The 22,585-nt window shown below is 44.7% G+C and overlaps 1 protein-coding gene across 1 annotated transcript; it reads right to left on the bottom strand.

Annotated features, from left to right (window-relative positions):
• Window positions 1–22,585, bottom strand: LOC115163143 (glucagon-like peptide 2 receptor). Its single transcript, XM_029714800.1, has 13 exons — window positions 21,709–22,585; window positions 13,457–13,571; window positions 13,019–13,123; window positions 12,718–12,839; window positions 12,468–12,574; window positions 11,941–12,097; window positions 10,479–10,638; window positions 10,320–10,380; window positions 10,087–10,153; window positions 957–1,045; window positions 729–867; window positions 477–518; window positions 1–366 (listed from the first exon to the last, which is right to left on the bottom strand). The coding sequence occupies exons 1-13, from the start codon at window positions 21,802–21,804 to the stop codon at window positions 1–3; spliced, it is 1,626 nt and encodes a 541-aa protein (XP_029570660.1). The 5' UTR covers window positions 21,805–22,585.

Here is a 22,585-nt window from a genome sequence, read left to right as displayed (position 1 = left end):
TCAGAACTCGCTCTCCTCCAGTATCTCCTCCATGGTCTCTCCCAGCGTCATCTCTCCGTCACTACCTGACAGACTCTTCCTGGTGTGGAACTCCAATCCTCCCATTTCTCTCCCCCTTCCTCTCCACCCTGCCACTGCCCCTCCTTCTCCCCCTCCTCTGTCCCCCTGCCAGGCCACCTGCAGCAGGTGTGAGTGTGTGGCAGGCCCACCCTCCTCCTCATATGATTCGCTCTGATGGGAGCGTCGGCCTCTGGAGCACTTCCACAGGTGTTTGAGGGGCGCGTCCCGGTAGTCAATACAGGGCGTGACCTGGAAGTGGTTAGTGAACTGGAAGAGCTGCCAGTGCTTCTTCAGCTCTGCCTGGAACTGGAGATAACAGATTTATGTTGGTGTTTTATTTATTATTTCCCATTATGATTTGTTAGCCAAACACGTAAGACTACAGTACATTTAACAGATAGTTTGTGGATAGCTACCTCTCCATTGGCGAAGCAGTACAGGACAGAAACCAAGAATCCCTGAGAGAGACGTATGACAATGATTGGCATTACTCTACTGGCTCATTTTCCTTTGCATTTTTATCAGGACTAATTTCTCCCACTAAATGTTGTTCTCAATGGGATCTGGGTGCTTTCCTTTCTTTCCTCAACAGGAACATAAATCAACAGAAACAATAAAACATTGTTATGTTCTTGTTGTGACATGCGGCCATTGTTCTCAGCTCTCACCTGGAAGGAGCTGAGGGTGAGGTTGATGACGTTCCTGGCATAGCGGGTATTTCCCTCCACACACTCGTCAATCAGGAGAGTGAAAACCACCTCGTGGATTCCCAGTAAAGGGATCAGGACTAGTGTAGCCCTGGCCAAGCTTAGAGGAAAGGAAAGGCGTTATGGCATTCAGACAGTACTGGGATTTTACTCCTGTAACAGATCAGTCACCCTTTTGAGCAACAGTACCTGTATCTGTAGTCTGTGAATCTCACTTGGTCTGCTTTTAACTTTGAGAGCAGCAACATTAGTATTTTGATGAATATGTAGAAAATGACCTGCAACACAAATCAATTAAGAGTTTTTTTTCTGTAAAACAGTAAGACATGTCTCGGTTTTTAGTCTGGTGTGTCAAAACAGTGTCTTTAAGAACAGAAACCCCATCTTATTGTCATCAGTGCACCCTAACCATTCTGCCCTATAGATACGCTTGTGATCACATATGACAACGACTGCTCTGGCTGAAGTCTATGTCATTTGGTCTCTACTGCCTACTGATCTACACTTTGTCTCTACTAACTACTGATCTTACCGACATCCCAAAATCAGTGTGAAATCAGTGAGAAATCACTGGAACGCTCAGGAGAACTGATGCCCCCAGTGGGTCAGTCTATATGGTTTGATGGATGATTTATCATTGTGTCAAGTTCTTAGGTATCAGTCCCCCTCCCCTGCCCATAGACGAGCACACGCACTGCACTCGTCCTGGAGAAGCTACCGGCACCAAACAGTAGTGTCGAAGCGGATCCCTTTTGAGTTGTATGGGTCATCTCACGGTCAGGAACATGGAAGGCTTCAATTTGTTAGTAGGCCTAAGACGCAGATGTCAGCAGCAGGATAAACTCCAATCACAGGTAAAGACTAGTTAGTTAGCTATCCTGTTGAAACAATCTGATTTACATAAATCAGCTATCAGCTGATAGCCCTCCCCTCTTTGCTCTCTCTTTGAGCAGAAGGCTATAAGCTTGGTTGCAATGGGATTTTGCAGAAAATAAAGGCCTATGCTAAAAAATATGTGTTAATAATAATAATGAAAACTAATATATACACTGAGTATACCAAACATTAGGAACACCTTCCTAATATGGAGTTGCTCATAGAACAGCCTCAATTCGTTGGGGCATGGACTCTACAAGGTGTTGAAAGCATACCACATGGATGCTGGCTCATGTTGACTCCAATGCTTCCCACAGTTGTGTCAAGATGGCTGGATTTCCTTTGGGTGGTGGACCATTCTTGAAAAACCCAGCAGTGTTTCAGTTCTTGACACAAACCGGTACACCTGGCACCTACTACTATACCCCATTCAAAGGCACTTAAGTATTTTGTCTTGCCCATTGACAATCTGAATGGCACACATACAAAATCCATATGTCAATTGTCTCAAGGCTTAAAAGTCCTTCTTTAACCTGTCTCCTCCCCTTCATCTACACTGATTGAAGTAGATTTAACAAGTGGCATTAATAAGGGATCATTGCTTTCACCTGGTCAGTCTGTCTATTAAAACCTTCCCTAACCAGTAACCGTGGATTGATGACAGCATTCGCGCAAAACTGAAAGGACGTACAACCTCATTTAATCATGGTACCACAGCATTTAAACATGGCAAGGCGACTGGAAACATGGCCGAATACAAACAGTGTAGTTATTCCCTCTGTAAGACAATCAAACAAGCAAAGCGTCAGTATAGAGACAAAGTGGAGTCACAATTCAACGGCTCAAACACGAGACGTATGTGGCAGGGTCTACAGACAATCACGGATTACAAAAAGGAAACCAGCCCCGTCGCGGAGATCGACGTCTTGCTCCCAGACAAATTAAACAACTTCTTTGCGCGCTTTGAGGACAATACAGTGCCACTGACACGGCCCGCTACCAAAGACTGTGGGCTCTCCTTCTCTGTGGCCTAAGTGAGTAAAACATTTAAACTTGTTAACCCTCGCAATGTTCCCGGCCCAGATGGCATCCCTAGCCACGTCCTCAGAGCACACACAGACCACCTGGCTGGTGTGTTTATGGACATATTCAATCAATCCCTATCCCAGTCTGCTGTCCCCACATGCTTCAAGATGGCCACCATTGTTCCTGTTCCCAAGAAAGCTAAGGTAACTGAACTAAATGATTATTGCCATGTAGCACTCACTTCTGTCATCATGAAGTGCTTTGAGAGACTAGACAAGGATCATATCACCTCCACCCTACCTGACACCCTAGACGTTTTTCTTTATTTGTACCATTTTCTACATTGTAGAATAATAGTGGACATCAAAACTATAAAATAACACATATGGAATCATGTAGAAAGCTAAAAAGTGTTCAACAAATCAAAATATATTTTATATTTCAGATTCTTCAAAGTAGCCACCCTTTGCCTGGATGACAGCTTTGCACACTCTTGGCATTCTCTCAACCAGCTTCATGAGGTAGTCACCTGGAATGCATTTCAATTAACAGTTGTGCCTTGTTAAAAGTTAATTTGTGGAATTTCTTTCCTTCTTAATGCGTTTGAAGGATAGCGCTATTTGGTAAAAGACCATATTATGGCAAGAACAGCTCAAATGATCATGATTCAGGATATGACCCAGATGCAGACACAGGAAGCGGATAGTACGGTTCTCAGAATATTTATTATAACAATTAGGCAGGCAAAGGGCAGGTTGAGGGCAGGCAGAGGTTCGTAATCCAAGGTAGAGTCAATCAGGGACAGAATGGCAGGCAAGCTCAGGGTCAGGACAGGCAGAAAGGTCAAAACCAGGAAGACTACAAAACTTCAGAACAGGACAAATGGGAAAACCGCTGATAAGACCTGACAAAACAAGACGAAATGGCAACACCTAATGTCCTATCCGAGCACATACAGTTGAAGTCGGAAGTTTACATACACCTGAGCAAAATACATTTAAACTCAGTTTTTCACAATTCCTGACATTTAATCCTAGTAAAAAATCTCTGTCTTAGGTCAGTTAGGATCACCACTTTATTTTAAGAATGTGAAATGTCAATAGTAGAGAGAATTATTTATTTCAGCTTTTATTTCTTTCATCACATTCCCAGTGGGTCAGAAGTTTACATACACTCAATTAGTATTTGGTAGCATTGCTTTTAAATTGGTTAACTTGGGTCAAATGTTTTGGGTAGCCTTCTACAAGCTTCCCACAATAAGTTGGGTGAATTTTGGCACATTCCTCCTGACAGAGCTGGTGTAACTGAGTCAGGTTTGTAGGCCTCCTTGCTCGCAAATTGCTCGCAGTTCTGCCCACAAATTTTCTATAAGGTTGAGGTCAAGGCTTTGTGATGGCCACTCCAATACCTTGACTTTGTTGTCCTTGCAAGCCTCCCCCTTTTTCCTCCAAACATAACGATGGTCATTATGGCCAAACAGTTCTATTTTTGTTTCATCAGACCAGAGGACATTTCTCCAAAAAGTACGATCTTTGTCCCCATGTGCAGTTGCAAACCGTAGTCTGGCTTTTTTATGGCGGTTTTGGAGCAGTGGCTTCTTCCTTGCTGAGCGGCCTTTCAGGTTATAGGACTAATTTTACTGTGGATATAGATACTTTTGTACTTGTTTCCTCCAGCATCTTCACAAGGTCCTTTTGCTGTTTGCACTTGATTTGATTTGCTTTGCACTTTTCGCACCAAAATACATTCATCTCTAGGAGACAGAACGCTTCTCCTTCCTGAGCGGTATGATGGCTGCGTGGTCCCGTGGTGTTTATACTTGCGTACTATTGTTTGTACAGATGAACGTGGTACCTTCAGGCGTTTGGAAATTGCTCCCAAGGATGAACCAGACTAGTGGAGGTCGACAATTCTTTTTCTGAGGTCTTGGCTGTTTTCTTTAGATTTTCCCATGATGTCAAGTAAAGAGGCACTGCGTTTGAAGATAGGCCTTGAAATACATCCACAGGTACACCTCCAATTGACTCAAATGATGTCAATTATCCTATCAGAAGCTTCTAAAGACATGACAGAATTTTCTGGAATTTTCCAAGCTGTTTAAGGTACAGGCAACTTATGGTATGTCAACTTCTGACCCACTGTATTTGTGATACAGTGAATTGTAAGTGAAATAATCTGTCTGTAAACAATTGTTGGAAAAATGACTTGTGTCATGCACAAAGTAGATGTCCTAACCGACTTGCCAAAACTATAGTTTGTTAAGAAGAAATTTGTGGATTGGTTAAAGAATGAGTTTTAATGCCTCCAACGTAAGTGTATGTAAACTTCCGACTTCAACTGTATCTGGTTAACCGGGATGTTGGCGGTCGGAACTCAGCGAAGAGGGCTGGGTCCAGGATGTTCCTAGAGGGGTCTCAGTACCTCTCCTCCGGGCCATAACCCGCCCAGTCAACCAGGTACTGGAATCCCCTGCCCTGAGGTCAAACACTCAGGAGGCGCCTCACTGTGTATGCCAGATGGCCGTCGATAAGACGGGAGACAGGAGTGGGCCTGGAAACAGGAGACAAAAGGCTGTGAGACAGAGGTTTAATTCTAGACACATGGAAAGTGGAATGTATATGGAGGGTGCAGGGCAACAGAAGATGAACAGCAGTGGGGCTAAGGACTTTAGAGATGGGGAAAGGGCCAATAAAGCGGGGGGAAAGTTTACGGGACTCCACCCAGAGGGGTAGATCCCGAGTGGGGAGCCATACGATCTGCCCGGGATGATAGCGGGGAGCCAGGGTCCGGTGGTGGTCCGCTTGTTGACGATACCTGAAGGTGGTCTTATTAAGAAGAGCAGACTGGGCTCTCTTCCAGGTACGCGGATGTACATCTGGGTCGAAGGTATGTTGACCTCTTCCTCTTGCTCAGGGAAGAGTGGGGGGCTGATAACCCATGGAGCACTCGAAAGGTGAGAGACTAGCGGCCGAGCAGGGAAAGGGATTCCGGGCATACTCCACCCATACAAGTTGCTGGCTCCAGGTGGTGGGGTTGGCCGAGAAGAGGCACTAAAGAGTCGTCTTCAGGTCCTGAATGGCATGCTCCGACTGGCCGTTAGATTGAGTATGAAACCCCGAGGACAGGCTGGCCGACGACCCAATGATGTTGCAGAACGCGTTCCAGAATCGGGACGAGAACTAAGGACCACGATCGGAGACTATATCGACTGGAAGTCCATGGATTCAGAAGACTTACCATGAGTTGGGCCGTCTTCTTGGCTGAGGGTAACTTGGGAAGGGGGATGAAGTGGGCAACTTTGGAAAACCTATCCACCATTGTAAGGATGGTGGTGTTGCCATCAGATGGAGAGAGACCAGTGACAAAGTCCAGGGATATATGGGACCAGGGGCGATGAGGAACAGGGAGTGGTTAAAGGAGGCCAGGCCGGAGCTTGCCACAGTCTTATTCTGAGCACACACTATGCATGCGGCGATGAATGTCAGAAAACATAGTGGGCCAGGGTATGGCAGGAGCCGTGACGGGAGGTTAGATTAGAGTAATGAGCCCATTCCAGGACCAGGGACCAGCCTAAACAGGAGGTAGTGAGGATGGTCTCTGGGTCAGACGGAGTAGCAGCGGCGCTATGCAAGCGAGAGAGGGCATCAGGCTTCACATTCTTGGACCCAGTGCGGTAGGAGATGGTGAAATTGAAACAAGTGAACAGAGCCCAACTAGCCTGCTTTGAGTTGAGGCACTTGGCAGTGCAGAGATATTCCAGATTCTTATGGTCGGTCCACACTAGGAATGGATGTTCCGCCTTTTCTAGCCAGTGACTCCATTCCTCCAACATCATAGTTCCTCTCCACGGGATTAAGACGATGGTTAAGAAAAACGCAGGGATACAGCTTTTGGTCCTGGGCAGAACGCTGGGACAGGACTGCCCCCACTCCAACGTCCGAGGTGTAGACCTCCACCACGAACAGACGGGACGGGTCCGGATGGATTAAGATGGGGGCTGTAGTGAACCAATGCTTGAGATCCGAAAATGCCTGGTCAGCAGCTGGGGATCATGTGAATGGAACCTTGGGTGAGGTGAATGCAGAGAGGGGGGAAGCCAGGATGCTGTAGCCCCGGATGAAGCATTGGTAGAAATTAGAATATCCCAGGAAACATTGCAGCTGCACTCTGGATGAAGTGCTGGGGCCACTCCATCACCGCTCTCACCTTGTCTGGATTCATCTGAATGTTTCCGGCAGCAACGACGTATCCCAGAAAGGAGATAGTGGATTGATGAAATTCTTACTTCTCCGCCTTAACAAACAGCTAGTTCTCAAGGAGGCGCTGCAGGACTTGTCTGATGTGGAGAACATGCTCCTGAACTGAACGGGAAAAGACAAGGATGTTGTCAAGGTAGACAAACACAAACCGGTTCAACATATCACAGAGCACATCATTGACCAGAGCCTGGAACACTGCGGGAGCATTGGTCAGTCCGCTGGCAGTCTGGCATAACCAGATACTTGTAGTGCCCGCTAGCTGTGTTAAAGGCTGTCTTCCATTCGTCTCCTTCCCTTATCTGAATCAGATGGTAGGCATTCCGAAGGTCCAACTTTGAGAATACAGTCATCCCCTGGAGAGGCTCGAAAGCCGAGGAGAGGAGTGGTAGCGGGTTGCGGTTCTTTACCGTGATGTCATTAAGGCCCCAGTAGTCGATACACGGACGCAGGGTTTTGTCCTTCCCCACAAAGAAGAACCCTGCGCCGGCAGGGGAGGAAGGATGAATGAACCCTGCCCCGAGAGTCCTCAATGTACCCTTCCATGGTCTTGATCTCCGGACCTGACAGGGAATAAAGCCGCCACCGAGGCGGTGTAGTGCCAGGGAGGAGGTCAATGGCACAGTCATTGGGTCGATGCGGAGGAGAAGATGTGGTGCGGGCCTTGTTGAAAACCTCCCGGAGGTCTTGATACTCGACAGTAATGGCAGAGAAAGCCGAGGATTTATCCAAGTCCACAGAAAGACTTCCAGGGGCGGGCCGCGCCGCCTTGAGGTAATGCACATGGCAGAACAGGCTCCAACCCATGATAGAACCCATAGCCCAGTCAATCAGGAGGTTGTGCCTCTGGAGCCACGACAATCCTCTCCCTACTGCGTTCCCGTAGTCGCCCATCGATCCTTATGGTCAAGGCTATGAGAGAGTCGAGGTCCAAAGGCAGTTCCCGGGCTGCGAGCTCGTCCTTTATTCCCTCCGATAATCCATGATGGAACATGTCGAACAGGGATCCCGGCTTCCAGGCACTCTCGGTGGCTAAAGTGCGAAAGTCTACTGTGTAGTCTGCCACACTACAGGAGTCTTGACGCAATTGAAGTAGCTTCCGCCTCTCTCCCAGACAACGGAGAGTCGAACACCTTCCTTACTTCTGCCACAAAATCCACCAGCCTTAGGCAAACGGTAGATTATTGCTCACACATCGCCGTAGCCCAAGCGAGTGCCCTCCTAGACATCAGCATTATAAGATACACTATCTTAGAATCGTCCAACAGAAACGAAGAGGGCTGCAGCTCAAAAATGAAGGAGCACTGGGAGAGAAACACCCGGCAGATTCCAGCATCCCCAGTGTAGCGCTTCAGAGGTGGTAAGAGGGGTTCTCGGGAAGCCGGGGCAGGCTCGGAAGAAGCACCGCTAGTAGTGGGGTTACTGAGAGTCTGGGAGGCTTCTGTTGTTGCTTCCTGCCTAATAGATAGTCTGTGGAATTGTTCCAACAATGCTCTGATGGCATGGTCATGGTGTTCCGCCAAGGTGTGGAATCCTTCCATAAGGTTATGTAGTAACTCTTCATGTCTTCCAATGGTGGCTCCTTGTGAAGAGACAGTGTTGCAGAGATTATCCGAATCTGCTGGATCAGTCATGACCAGTTTGTACTATCACGACTCAGGATATGACCCAGGGAAGACTACAAAACAAAACTTGAGAACAGGAGAAACCGGACAAAATGCTGGTAATACTTGACATAACAAGAAAAACTGGCAACAGACAAACAGAAAACACAGATATAAATACACAGGGGATAATGGGGAAAAATAGGAGTCACCTGGTGGGGGGTGGAGACAAGCACAAGACAGGTGAAACAGATCAGGGTGTGACACAAATAAGCAAAGAGAATCGACAGTCCCTCATTACTTTAAGACATGAAAGTCAGTCAATGTGGAAAATTTCAAGAACTTTGAATGTTTCTTCAAGTGCAGTCGCAAAAACCATCAAGCGCTATGATGAAACTGTCTCTTATCAGGCCTGCCACAGGAAAGGAAGACCCAGAGTTAACTTTGCTGCAGAGGATAAGTTCATTAGAGTTACCAGCCTCAGAAATCATCAATTCACTGCATTTAAGATTGGAGCAGACAAATCTCAACATCAACTGTTCAGAGGAGACTGCATGAATCATCATGGTCAAATTTCTGCAAAGAAACCACTATTAAAGGACGCTAATAAGAAGAAGAGATTTTCTTGGGCCAAGAAACATGCGCAATGGACATTAGACCGGTGGAAATCTGTCCTTTGGTCTGATGAGTCAACATTTGAGATTTTTGGTTCCAACTGCCGTGGCTTTGTGAGATGCAGAGGGGGTAAACGGATGATCTCCGCATGTGTGGTTCCCACCGTGAAGCATGGAGGAGGAGGTGTGATGGTGTGGGGGTGCTTTGCTGGTGACACTGTCAGTGATTTATTTAGAATTCAAGGCACACTTAACCAGCATGGCTACCACAGCATTCTCCAGCGATATGCCGTCCCATCTGGTTTGCGCTTAGTGGGACTATCATTTGTTTTTCAACAGGACAATGACCCAACACACCGCCAGGCTGTGTAAGGGCTATTTGACCATGAAGGAGAGTGATGAAGTGCTGCATCAGATGACATGGTCCCCACAATCACCAGACCGCAACCCAATTGAGATGGTTTGGGATGAGTTGGACTGCAGAGTGAAGGAAAGCAGCCAACAAGTGCTCAGCATATGTGGGAACTCCTTCAAGACTGTTGGAAAAGCATTCCAGGTGAAGCTGGATGAGAGAATGGCAAGAGTGTGTAAAGCTGTCATCAAGGCAAAGGGTGGCTCCTTTGAAGAATCTAAAATATAAAATATATTTTGATTTGTTTAACACTGTTTTCATTACTACATGATTCCATATGTGTTATTTCATAGTTTTGATATCTTCACTATTAATCTACAATATAGAAAATAGTAAAAATAAAGAAAAACCCTTGCATGAGTAGCTGTGTCCAAACTTTTGACTGGTACTGTATATGTACACACTCATTTGGCTTAATTAGCTTTGAATGTAAGAAAATTAAGTCAACAGATTTTTTGGGGGGGGCCTTTTTTCACTTTTAGCACCTTTCTCTCCAAGGTCGGTGCACGGCCCTGGTTGGTTGCTACTCACCAGCACAGATAAAGTGATCGGACCTCTTATTATCCACCAGATCCATCTATCCTTATTGGCCCAGCACCTTAGGACAGAAGATATTCAAACCAGATTTAGGCCTAGAGTATCAGCTTATAGCAGAGCCATATTGGGTAATTACACAGATGCCTACTGATTGATTACTTTATGCGAAAAGCCAGAAATATGATCAGAAGTGTTGAAATGAGAGGAAATGCTCTCAAAATACTTACCCTTCATTTTCAAATAAAACTTTGGTAACTGTCCATGGCACCACAAACACGAATGGAGTACCTTTAGGAAGAAGAAAGAGTATTTTGTTGCCGTAGTTATATCTTCATTAGAGCCTTAACCTAGCCAATGAACATGTCTTTGAAACATTAGAACCTTACCCCAGCCAATGAGCATGTATCTCTTGAGCAGCCGTCTCTTGGTGAGGACAGCGGTGAAGAGGAGAGTGTGGAGGAAGATGGCTTCCACCAGAAGCCAGAAGTAGTTACAGGCTACAAAATATTCCATGGACATCCGGGAGGCCTTACATACCACCGCTATCTACAGGAAGAGGAGAGACTATTCAATATTAGAAACGACACTGCCTTGTTAAATATATACATTACACTGCCTTCTTAAATATATACATTACACTGCTTTAACTATATACATTACACTGCCTTAACTATATACTTTACACTGCCTTGTAAAATATACATTATACTGCCTTGTAAAATATAAATTACACTGCAGAACTACAGTGTAGAAATTGTTAATGTTGTAAATTACTATTGTAGCTTGAAACGGCAGATTTTTTTATGGAATATCTACATAGGCGTACAGAGGCCCATTATCAGCAACCATCACTCCTGTGTTCCAATGGCATGTTGTGTTAGCTAATCCAAGTTTATAATTTTAAAAGGCTAATTGATCATTAGAAAACCCTTTTGCAATTATGTTAACACAGCTGAAAACTGTTTTCCTGTTTAAAGAATCAATAAAACTGGCCTTCTTTAGACTAGTTGAGTATCTGTAGCATCAGCATTTGTGGGTTCGATTACAGGCTCAAAATGGCCAGAAACAAAGACTTTCTTCTAAAACTCGTCAGTCTATTCTTGTTCTGAGAAATGAAGGCTATTCCATGCAAGAAATTGCCAAGAAACAGAATAGAAAGAGGAGTGGGAGGCCCCGGTGCACAATTGAGCAAGAGAACAAGTACATTAGAGTGTCTAGTTTGAGAAACAGATGTCTCACAAGTCCTCAACTGGCAGCTTCATTAAATAGTATCTGCAAAACACCAGTCTCAACGTCCACAGTAAAGAGGTGACTCCGGGATGCTGGCCTTCTAGGCAGAGTTACAAAGAAAAAGCCATATCTCAGACTGGCCAATGAAAAGAAAAGACTAAGATGGGCAAAAGAACACAGACAATGGACAAAGGAACTCTGCCTAGAAGGCCAGCATCCTGGAGTCGCCTCTTCGATGTTGACGTTGAGACTGGTGTTTTGCGGGTACTATTTAATGAAGCTGCCAGTTGAGGACTTGTGAGACATCTGTTTCTCAAACTAGACACTCTAATGTACTTGTCCTCTTGCTCAGTTGTGCACCGGGGCCTCTCACTCCTCTTTCTATTCTGGTTAGAGATAGTTTGCACTGTTCTGTGAAGGGAGTAGTACACATCGTTGTACGAGATCTACAGTTTCTTGGCAATTTTTTGCATGGAATAGCCTTCATTTCTCAGAATAAGAATAGACTGACGAGTTTCAGAAGAAAGTTCTTTTTTTCTGGCCATTTTGAGCTTATATCATAAGAAATAAATATTCTGAAGGTCATTTCTAATTAAATTCTCTGCAGGAGATGAATACCACTGAATTGGAGTATGAGTTCCACCCTGGGTCGTCACTGGGTAGCTTGGTGTACATGACATGTAAAACGATCTCCTTTATGAAAACGGCTATGGCTCTCATCATGAACGACACAAACAGATTCATGTGGATGTAGTTCCTCGTACAGTGGAGCTTCCTGGAAGAGACAGAGGTTGGTATTGACTCAAAACCACCACTGACTATTTAGCGTGGAAGTTGATTTTGTTATTATGTGATTAAGATAAGTGCCCAGTACATAGGCAATCCAATGTAGTTGTTATAATGTCATTTATAGTGATCGACAACATCTGTGATCTTGTATTTCTACCTCCCCTGATATCCATTACATATTATATACTGACATTGAACACTGACTAGTGGGTTTGAATCGATGCCGTGACTAAGGAGAATGTCATTCATTTGCAATCATGTCATCGCCCAACCATAGTAGAATTCATCATAATCATCATCAACATGTGCCTAAGCTGTTGACGCTGACCCCTTGACGCTGACCCCTTGACGCTGACCTGAGAATGCCCATGAGGAGAGTGGCCAGAGAGAGGGAGAAGAGGGACAGAGCGTAGCCGACGATGGAGATAACCCTCAGTGCTGCTTGGCGAAACATCTCATCCTCCTGGAAAACACAGACAAACAAAAGTAAAAGAGGTGACCTTTGACCTCGATGGAAGATTTTGCTTTTTATCTGGGATATGATTTATGTTTGACAATTCAGTTACAAGACCTTTTCCAAAAGTTTCCTCACAGCCTTTCCCTCACCTCGGCTTCAAAGAAACGATTCTCATTGCATTCTCTCTGGTCCCGCCAGGCTTCCGAAGAATTCTCCTGGAGTCGCCAGCTCCCATTGGACAGACACTGCCTGTACACACTCCTGGAGTCATCTGGGTCAGGAAGAGAAGAGGAACCAATAGATTGGTTATGGAGAGATGTGCTCACGAGCTAACCGTGTTGGAAGATACGTTTAACTTTCTACTTTGGTAGAAATGGTATTATGTCATGTTGTGCCATCACGTGACATAATGGATATGGAACGTGTGTGATATGAAGCCTGGAGAATCACCCTCTGTGACCCAGGGGAGGTAAGAAGGACAGGGCACTGACACGTTACCAGGAGCTGAGTGGGGCCAACACACAAATAGATCAACCGTCCCGTTACAGTAGGTTCCTGAAAGGACAAACAAGGACAGAGTAAGGGGAAAACAGAAAAGTACATGAATAATAAAGTGCTACTGCTTATCTCAAAATTAATTTCCATACAGATTAATTGCAGCACTGACAGTCTGGCAGCAGTACAATTAAAATACACATTGTAGCAGCAACATGCTACAGTGATACATGCAAGTGGCCGTGTGTGTGTGTGTGTGTGTGTGTGTGTGTGTGTGTGTGTGTGTGTGTGTGTGTGTGTGTGTGTGTGTGTGTGGACCTGCTCTGTGTATGTGCAGCAGTGTGTAAATTTGTTAGTTAATAAATCGGTATGGGCCAAAAACAAACTGCTCACCAGTTCCTGAGAAGACGCTTTCTGCTAAACTCCTGGTGCAGTTCTCCCTATATTCATTCCTTTTAGAGATCAACTCTTTAAGCGTCAGCTTCATGGCATCAGCTAATGGGGGATCCTAATGCAAATACAATACAATCAATCACAGAACCACCACCTTTCATGTCAAATAAGAAAATGCAAAAGGAATAGTCCATGATAAAATATTAATGTTTACCACCCCCGGGCCCCAACAATGTGTCAGATAGACAGAGGGGAATGTGGTTGTAGTGAGAGTCCACAAGATGGCAGTGTTTGAGTAGAATTCATGCTGAGGTTACTAACTACTCAACCTCAATCGTCTTAGGCGTCAGTTTAGGCAATTTCACAAGCCTAGGGCTCAATTCAATCCGTGTCGCTGAAGTTCAGCGCTATCTCGCAATTGAAATTTAAGGTAATTTCCAATTGAGCCGACATATCCAGGGTGAAAAGGTCCATTGCAGCCATTTTTATGTCAATATCAAATTATTTCTGGGTAACAATTAATAAGTACCTTACCGTGAATGTAAAATTAAAAAAAATTCAAATAAGCTTCTTGGCAAAGACAAATCATTTTGCCAGGACTGTCTGTCTGGGAGTGGTCTGAATGGGGAGGGGTAGCTGTTATTAGCAGAGAGGTTTGGAACTCTCCTTATTGGTCTATTACCTAATTTATCACCTGGTGACCTAAACTTCATCCCTCGAAAACAGGATGAAATGAATTCAGGCGGTCTTTTCAAACAGCTCTTACAATAAAAAGGCATGATCATAATTTTCACAATTTCACAGTATAATTCCAACCTCAGTGTGGATATGTATATAAAACACAGAAAAATCATGTTTTTGACTGCACTGGGTCTTTAACTGTGAATGCAGTCTCCGCAAACGCGCTGAACTTCGGTGATATACGGATTGAATCGAGCCCATAATATCATGTGGTCTAAACTACTAGAAGTAAATGTACCGGTTTCATTTACTCTGAGGGGAGAAATAAACTTGGGAGATTTAACCGGCAGTGCCTCAGTTAGGCTGCGTTTACACAGGCAGCTCAATTCAGATCTTTCATCAATTATGTGCATATCTGTTACCCATCTGATTTTTTCAGCAAAAACAACAAAAAAACACATAGAATCTCATCTTATAACTTCCAATTTATACTGCTTCCATATGGCTGCGTTTACACAAGCAGCCCAATTCAGATATTTAACCGGATTAATTGGTCTTTTGACCAATTAGATCAAATCTTTTGCCAATAATTGGGAAAATAAGTAGTTTCATTGCACATGAGCTGCACATGAGATGCTACATCAATCTGATACAGGTCACATGTAAAACTATGTGTGGACAGTCAGAAAAAAAGATTGGAAATAAAAAGGAAATCAGATTTGGGTTCTTACCTGCATTTTCATGATCTTGGTCTAAAACTTAAGATTTCTTAACACATGCTTGGGCAACCCCCTTTCTCTCCCCAATTTCATTATTATGATTTTGTCTCATCACTGCAACTCCCCAACTGGCTTGGGAGAGGCGAACGTCGAGTCATGTGTCCTCCGAATCATGACCCGCCAAGCCGCGCTTCTTAACATCTGCTAGCTTAACCCAGAAGACAGCTGCACCAATGTGTCGGAAGAAAAACACAGTTCAACTGATGATCAAAGTCAGCCTGCTGGCACCAGGCCCACCACAAGGAGTCGCTAAAGTGCGATGAGCCAAGTAAAGCACACCCCGACCAGACCCTCCCCTAACTAGGACAAAGCTGGGCCAATTATGCATCGAACTCCAGGCTGTAGTTATGCCGCAACACTGCGATGCAGTGCCTTGGACCACTGCACCACTCAGGAGGCCCAACCTTCTCTTTTGATTCTAGTGATAGACCAACCATTCTCTTCTAATTCTAGTGAAGGACCAACCCGTCTCTTCTGATTATAGTGACAGACCATCCCATTTCTTCTGATTCTAGTGAAAGACCAAACCTTCTCTTCTGATTCTAGTTACAGACCAACCCTTCTGATTCTAGTGACATACCAATCTTTCTAATTCAAGTGACAGACCAAACCTTCTTTTACGATTCGAGTGACATACCAACCCTTTTCTTCTGATTGTAATGACAGACCAACCCTTTTCTTCTGATTCTAGTGACAGACCAACCCTTCTAATTCAAGTGACATACCAACCCTTCTCTTTTAATTCTAATGACAGACCAACCCTTCCAATTCTAATGGCTGCCAACCCCTCTCTTCTGATTCTAGAGACATATCCACTCTTCTCCTCTGATTCTAGTGACAGACCAACCCACCTCTTCTGATTCTAGAGACAGACCAACCCTTCTGATTCTAGTGACATACCAACCCTTCTGATTCTAGCGACATACCAACCCTTCTGATTCTGGCGACAGACCAACTCTTCTCATCTGATTCTAGAGACAAACCAAACCTTCCGATTCTAATGACATACCAACTCTTCTCTTCTGATTCTAGTGACAGACCAACCCTTCTGATACTAGTGACAAACCAACCCTTCTGATTCTAGTGACAGACCAACCCTTCTCTTCTGATTCCAGTGACAGACCAACCCTTCTGATTCTAGTGACATACCAAGCCTTATTTTACGATTCTAGTGACAGACCAACCCTTCTCTTCTAATTCTAATGACAGACCAACCCTTCTTTTACGATTCTAGTGACATACCAACCCTTCTCTTCTAATTCTAATGACAGACCAACCCTTCTGATTCTATTGACATACCAACTCTTCTCATCTGATTTTAGTGACTTACCAACCATTCTGATCCTAGTGACAGACCAACCCTTCTGATTCTAGTGACATACAGACCCTTCTGATTCTGGTGACATACCAACCCTTCTGATTCTAGTGACATAGCAATCTTTCTAATTCTAGTGACAGACCAACCCTTCTTTTCTGATTCAAGTGACAGACCAACCCTTCTGATACTAGTGACAGACCAACCCTTCTCTTCCAATTCTAGTGACAGACCAACCCTCCTCTTCTGATTCTAGAGACAGACCAACCCTTCTGATTCCAGTGACATACCAACTCTTCTCATCTCATTCTAGTGACTTACCAACCCTTTTGATTCTAGTGACAGACCAACACTTCTGATTCTAGTGACAGACCAACCCTTCTCCTCTGATTCTAGTGACAGACCAACCCTTCTCTTCTGATTCTAGTGACAGACCAACCCTTCTCATCTGATTCTAGTGACAGGCCAACCCTTCTGATTCTAGTGACAGACCAACCCTTCTGATTCTAGTAACATAGTAACCCTACTGATTCTGGTGACATACCAATCCTTCTCTTCTGATTCTAGTGACAGACCAACCCTTCTGATCTGACTCTAGTGACAGACCAACCCTTCTGATTCTAGTGACAGACCAACCCTTCTCTTCCAATTCTAGTGACAGACCAAACAGTCTCTTCTGATTCTAGTGACAGGCCAACCCATTCTGATTCTAGTGACATTCCAACCCTTCTCTTCTGATTCTAGTGACAGACCAACCCATCTGATTCTAGTGACATACCAACCCTCTCGATTCTGTGGACAGACCAACCCTTCTCGTCTGATTCTAGTGACTTACCAACCCTTCTCTTCTGATTCTAGTGACTTACCAACCCTTCTCTTCTGATTCTAGTGACAGACCAACACTTTTGATTCTAGTGACAGACCAACCCTTCTCTTCTGATTCTAGTGACAGACCAACACTTTTGATTCTAGTGACAGACCAACCCTTCTCTTCTGATTCTAGTGACAGACCAACACTTTTGATTCAAGTGACAGACCAACCATTCTCTTCTGATTCTAGTGACAGACCAACCCTTCTCTTCTGATTCTAGTGACAGACCAACCCTTCTCTTCTGATTCTAGTAACATACTAACCCTTCTGATTCTGGTGACAGACCAACCCTTCTCTTCTGATTCTAGTAACATACTAACCCTTCTGATTCTGGTGACAGACCAACCCTTCTCTTCCTTTTTAAAGGTAAACAGAGAATCAAAGTTTCCCATTTAGAATCTGTTGTTCCACGGGTGGGGTGTAGTACCATCCAATGGGTTCTATTTCTATGTGTGGTACTCTATCTCTGACTAACATTCCCTGCCTTGCCTTCACTCTGCAGTAGGGATACATATCTCAATCTTGAGCAGTGTATCCTCCCTGTGCCTGTCCAATCTATCCCTTTACACACCACCACCTGTTCCTCTATCCTATAAGAGCTCCCTGACTGTCTAACACTTCAATGACCCACTATATTCCCCGTACACACCACCACCTGTTCCTCTGTATGATAAGAGCTCCCTGACTGTCTAACACTTCAATGACCCACTATATTCCCCGTACACACCACCACCTGTTCCTATATCCTATAAGAGCTCCCTGACTGTCTAACACTTCAATGACCCACTCTATTCCCCGTACACACCACCACCTGTTCCTCTGTATGATAAGAGCTCCCTGACTGTCTAACATTTCAATTACCCATTCTATCTCCTACCACCAGGTTGTCTATCTCCCACCACCAGGTTGTCTGTTTCCTACCACCAGGTTGTCTGTCTCCCACCACCAGGTTGTCTGTTTCCTACCACCAGGTTGTCTATCTCCTACCACCAGGTTGTCTGTCTCCTACCACCAGGTTGTCTGTTTCCTACCACCAGGTTGTCTGTCTCCTACCACCAGGTTGTCTGTTTCCTACCACCAGGTTGTCTGTTTCCTACCACCAGGTTGTCTGTTTCCTATCACCAGGTTGTCTGTTTCCTACCACCAGGTTGTCTGTCTCCTATCACCAGGTTGTCTGTCTCCTACCGCCAGGTTGTCTGTCTCCTACCACCAGGTTGTCTGTCTCCTACCACCAGGTTGTCTGTCTCCTACCACCAGGTTGTCTGTTTCCTACCACCAGGTTGTCTGTCTCCTACCACCAGGTTGTCTGTTTCCTACCACCAGGTTGTCTGTCTCCTACCACCAGGTTGTCTGTCTCCTACCACCAGGTTGTCTGTCTCCTACCACCAGGTTGTCTGTCTCCTACCACCAGGTTGTCTGTCTCCTACCACCAGGTTGTCTGTCTCCTACCACCAGGTTGTCTGTCTCCTACCACCAGGTTGTCTGTTTCCTACCACCAGGTTGTCTGTCTCCTACCACCAGGTTGTCTGTTTCCCATCACCAGGTTGTCTGTTTCCCACCACCAGGTTGTCTGTTTCCTACCACCAGGTTGTCTGTTTCCTACCACCAGGTTGTCTGTCTCCTACCACCAGGTTGTTTGCCTGCTACCACCAGGTTGTCTGTTTCCTATCACCAGGTTGTCTGTTTCCCAACACCAGGTTGTCTATCTCCTACCACCAGGTTGTCTGTCTCCTACCACCAGGTTGTCTGTCTCCTACCACCAGGTTGTCTGTCTCCTACCACCAGGTTGTCTGCCTCCTACCACCAGGTTGTCTGCCTCCTACCACCAGGTTGTCTGCCTCCTACCACCAGGTTGTCTGTTTCCTACCACCAGGTTGTCTATCTCCTACCACCAGGTTGTCTATCTCCTACCACCAGGTTGTCTGTCTCCTACCACCAGGTTGTCTGCCTCCTACCACCAGGTTGTCTGTCTCCTACCATCAGGCTGTCTGTCTCCTACCACCAGGTTGTCTTGCTCCTACCACCAGGTTGTCTGTCTCCTATCACCAGGTTGTCTATCTCCTACCACCAGGTTGTCTTGCTCCTACCACCAGGTTGTCTATCTCCTACCACCAGGTTGTCTGTCTCCTACCACCAGGTTGTCTGCCTCCTACCACCAGGTTGTCTATCTCCTACCACCAGGTTGTCTTGCTCCTACCACCAGGTTGTCTTGCTCCTACCACCAGGTTGTCTGTCTCCTATCACCAGGTTGTCTATCTCCTACCACCAGGTTGTCTATCTCCTACCACCAGGTTGTCTGTCTCCTACCACCAGGTTGTCTTGCTCCTACCACCAGGTTGTCTGTCTCCTACCATCAGGTTGTCTGTTTCCTACCACCAGGTTGTCTTGCTCCTACCACCAGGTTGTCTGTCTCCTACCACCAGGTTGTCTGTCTCCTACCATCAGGTTGTCTGTCTCCTACCACCAGGTTGTCTTGCTCCTACCACCAGGTTGTCTGTCTCCTACCACCAGGTTGTCTGTCTCCTACCACGAGGTTGTCTGTCTCCTACCACCAGGTTGTCTTGCTCCTACCACCAGGTTGTCTGTCTCCTACCACCAGGTTGTCTGTCTCCTACCACGAGGTTGTCTGTCTCCTACCACCAGGTTGTTTTGCTCCTATCATCAGGTTGTCTGGACAGCAGATATCACAGATGAGAGAGAGAGAAAGAGTTTGTGTCGGTCTCTACTTTTATCTGGGGTGAAAAGAAAATACATGGGCTGTCCTCTACCTTAAAGAGAAAAGGCTTTAAAATGCACAAGACACTTAAGGATTCTGAGCTTAACTCAGTTATAGATTTCGAGAGAGTGCTGATGTAATTTAGGAACCTGAAATTAAATGTGAGAGTTCTCTATTTTTGTGAACAAATGTTTCATTTTGGAGTTATAAGGTTGGTAGCAACTTGGCAAATCGTTGTGGAAATCTGTTACAGCCAAAGTCAACTACAAAATCCACAATGCAATGCTCTCTCTATGGGCTGGCTTGTTAGTTTGCTAGCTAGGTAGCCAGCTAGCAAACGTAGCTACACACAATAATACCAAAGACAATATCAGCATGTAATGTAGCTAGTTAGCTGTAAATTGGGTTAAACAAACTGCACTATCAATTTAGGGGTTTACAATCTCACCATGTTCAACCTGCAGATTGATGTGCCTCACAGAGTGGAGCCTAACATTCGCAACTGCAGATCTACATTTTGAGGCGATGGGAAACGTTGCCCATTCTACGTCAATGGGCCACTCGGTGCATTTTAGGCAATTTTGGGACAAGGAGCGCTCTCCTTCAAGGAGGGAATGGGAGTCTATTGGGCGTCAGCTCAAAAACCCAACATTAGCACAAATTTCATCAATAAGAAATACAACATTACAAATATTTTCCAAAATGTGAGATAATTAACTTGCTATCTGTCGTTTCTCGACATATAACCTGAATTTCAGAAGGGATTACGTGATGATTAGCTTTGCAACCGCGTGACGCAGCATGACAACGTGAACACGATTGGTCGACAGCCTGCTGGGTGGAGCGTTATACCTTCCTTCATTCATTGGATTCTTATCTCCTTTCTGTAATATCTCTGGCAATGGCACCATGCAATGCACCCTGGACTAAAGAGACAGACAAATAGGAAAAATGTGCTAGACCCTCTGTTAAAGAAAACATTTCTTGAGGTAGGAATATCGCAAAAATATGATCAATGGCTCATTGAAGAGAAGACAACCTACCGCGTTATGACATCGGCCGGTATTGAAATCTGACATGTATGATAGATGCTTTAACTATCTAAAACTCGTATTCCTATACACTTATAGTGTAGTGAGAGAGACTTTATCACAGTGCTACGTCATACCGGACGGATCTCTGCCTGCTTGAACGCCAGTAACTCAGATACACATGAAAACATGAAATGACCCAGGGAATCGATATAACATCACTCAGAGATGCACAGAAACAATATAATATTCAAATTGGGTGAACATTTCCTTTTAAGGGATGTATTTACAGTAAGCAGAGTTTTAGGAGTTACTCTGATAGAATCATGCTTTGTCGTGCATTCTACAGCAGGTGCTGTATACTATATGTCCATTTCTGGCTGCTCTGGTATATTTTGTGATAATATTCATGTCTGGAGTGATATCTATGGCCATATGTTTGCCATGCCATACAACCCAGTACATTATCATATAGCCACGTTGCTAAGCAACTCCAGTGTTCTTGTCTATCCCAGTTGCATATCTGTAAAAAATGTATTAAATACCATAAATTCAGGGCTTATCATCTCACCGAGTCAGTAAGATAGTTTATGGGTTTTACAGTCCAACAGTAGCAACTCATCCTCTCACCTAAATCAGATTTCAGTTTATCCACTATGTTTCTCTGTTGTCAGATTGGATTATTTGTGAGATTACTTCAACACACTTCTTTTTTTTACAGAATATTATGTTTGCCATATTTGACAGAATATTCTATATGGATATTTTTTACTGGCCGTTCTTTGAGCTGACAGAGGAAACAAGTAGGACGAGTTGTTAGGAAGATGTCACATGGTTCCAAAACTGGTGACCATTTTACCTGCAGACTGGAGAGGAGCAGTATGAGTAAGGGAGAGACTGTTGTACTCCCTAGTGCCCACCCTCCTCTGTGCCAGGCCGGTCGTAGCATGGGCATGGCACTTTGTTTACATACAAGCTGGATGGCACTTCCTGGATCCGCCTGCCATCGATGCCTTCTTCACAGTCGTCCTTGTCTTAGGTCTACGCATACACTCCACATGGACACAAGCCTCTCCTCTAAATGGTCCAGTCTTTTCACCACTGTGGTTTTCCAGGTAAAGATGATTATGTTTGATGTGCTTAATGAAGCTGATTCACCGCGCAGGATCTCAGTGGTAGGTTTTTAGGTTAAAAAAAATTGAATTTGATTTGGATTCTACGCAGATTTTCCAAAAGCAGTGTCCTCTCTTCTATGTAGGCTCCTCTTGCAACGGTGGGATTTTCAGCTAAAGATTTGTGATTTGTTAAGGTTAATCTCTTTAACTGCCTGGTAGAAATGGAGCATGCTCCTCTCCTGTTTAGGATCTGAGTTTCACTTCTTTTAGTTGTGGTTGATATTCTGAAGGTAAATCGTTCCTTAAAGCTTCAATGTTTTGGGCGTTAAAGGTGAATGACAGGTGTTTTCTTAAGATATCCAGTCACTTCTTCGTTTCTTTGAGGCTTTCAACGTCAATCCTTTTCCAGATGTGATCAGTCTAGTAAAGATCTCTACATGTCTCCTAGTTTTAGTATTTCATAAAGTTGTCCTTTGTACTAAATCAAGTGAGTTAGTAAAGTTGTCCTCTGATCTAGATAACGTGAGTTTGTAAAGTTGTCCTCTGTCCCTCAGGTGTATAGTTAAGTTATCATCGGCTTCTTTGTATTTGATAAAGACTGTCTGCTGCGGGGGTTCTGTT

The sequence above is a fragment of the Salmo trutta genome, chromosome 2 (assembly GCF_901001165.1).
Source record: "Salmo trutta chromosome 2, fSalTru1.1, whole genome shotgun sequence".
Taxonomy (NCBI): domain Eukaryota; kingdom Metazoa; phylum Chordata; class Actinopteri; order Salmoniformes; family Salmonidae; genus Salmo; species Salmo trutta.
This window is presented reverse-complemented; position numbering and strand designations above follow the sequence as displayed.

Bases quoted from the DNA above. Each gene is read 5' to 3' on its own strand.
- LOC115163143 (XM_029714800.1), bottom strand. From the start codon at position 21,804: ATGCCCATGCTACGACCGGCCTGGCACAGAGGAGGGTGGGCACTAGGG. The intron at 13,572-21,708 runs GTAAAATGGTCA...TATTTGCATTAG, and splicing joins TGCTCCTCTCCAGTCTGCAG to GATCCCCCATTAGCTGATGC. The intron at 1,046-10,086 runs GTGAGTAGCAAC...TTTGTGTTGCAG, and splicing joins CGATCACTTTATCTGTGCTG to GTCATTTTCTACATATTCAT.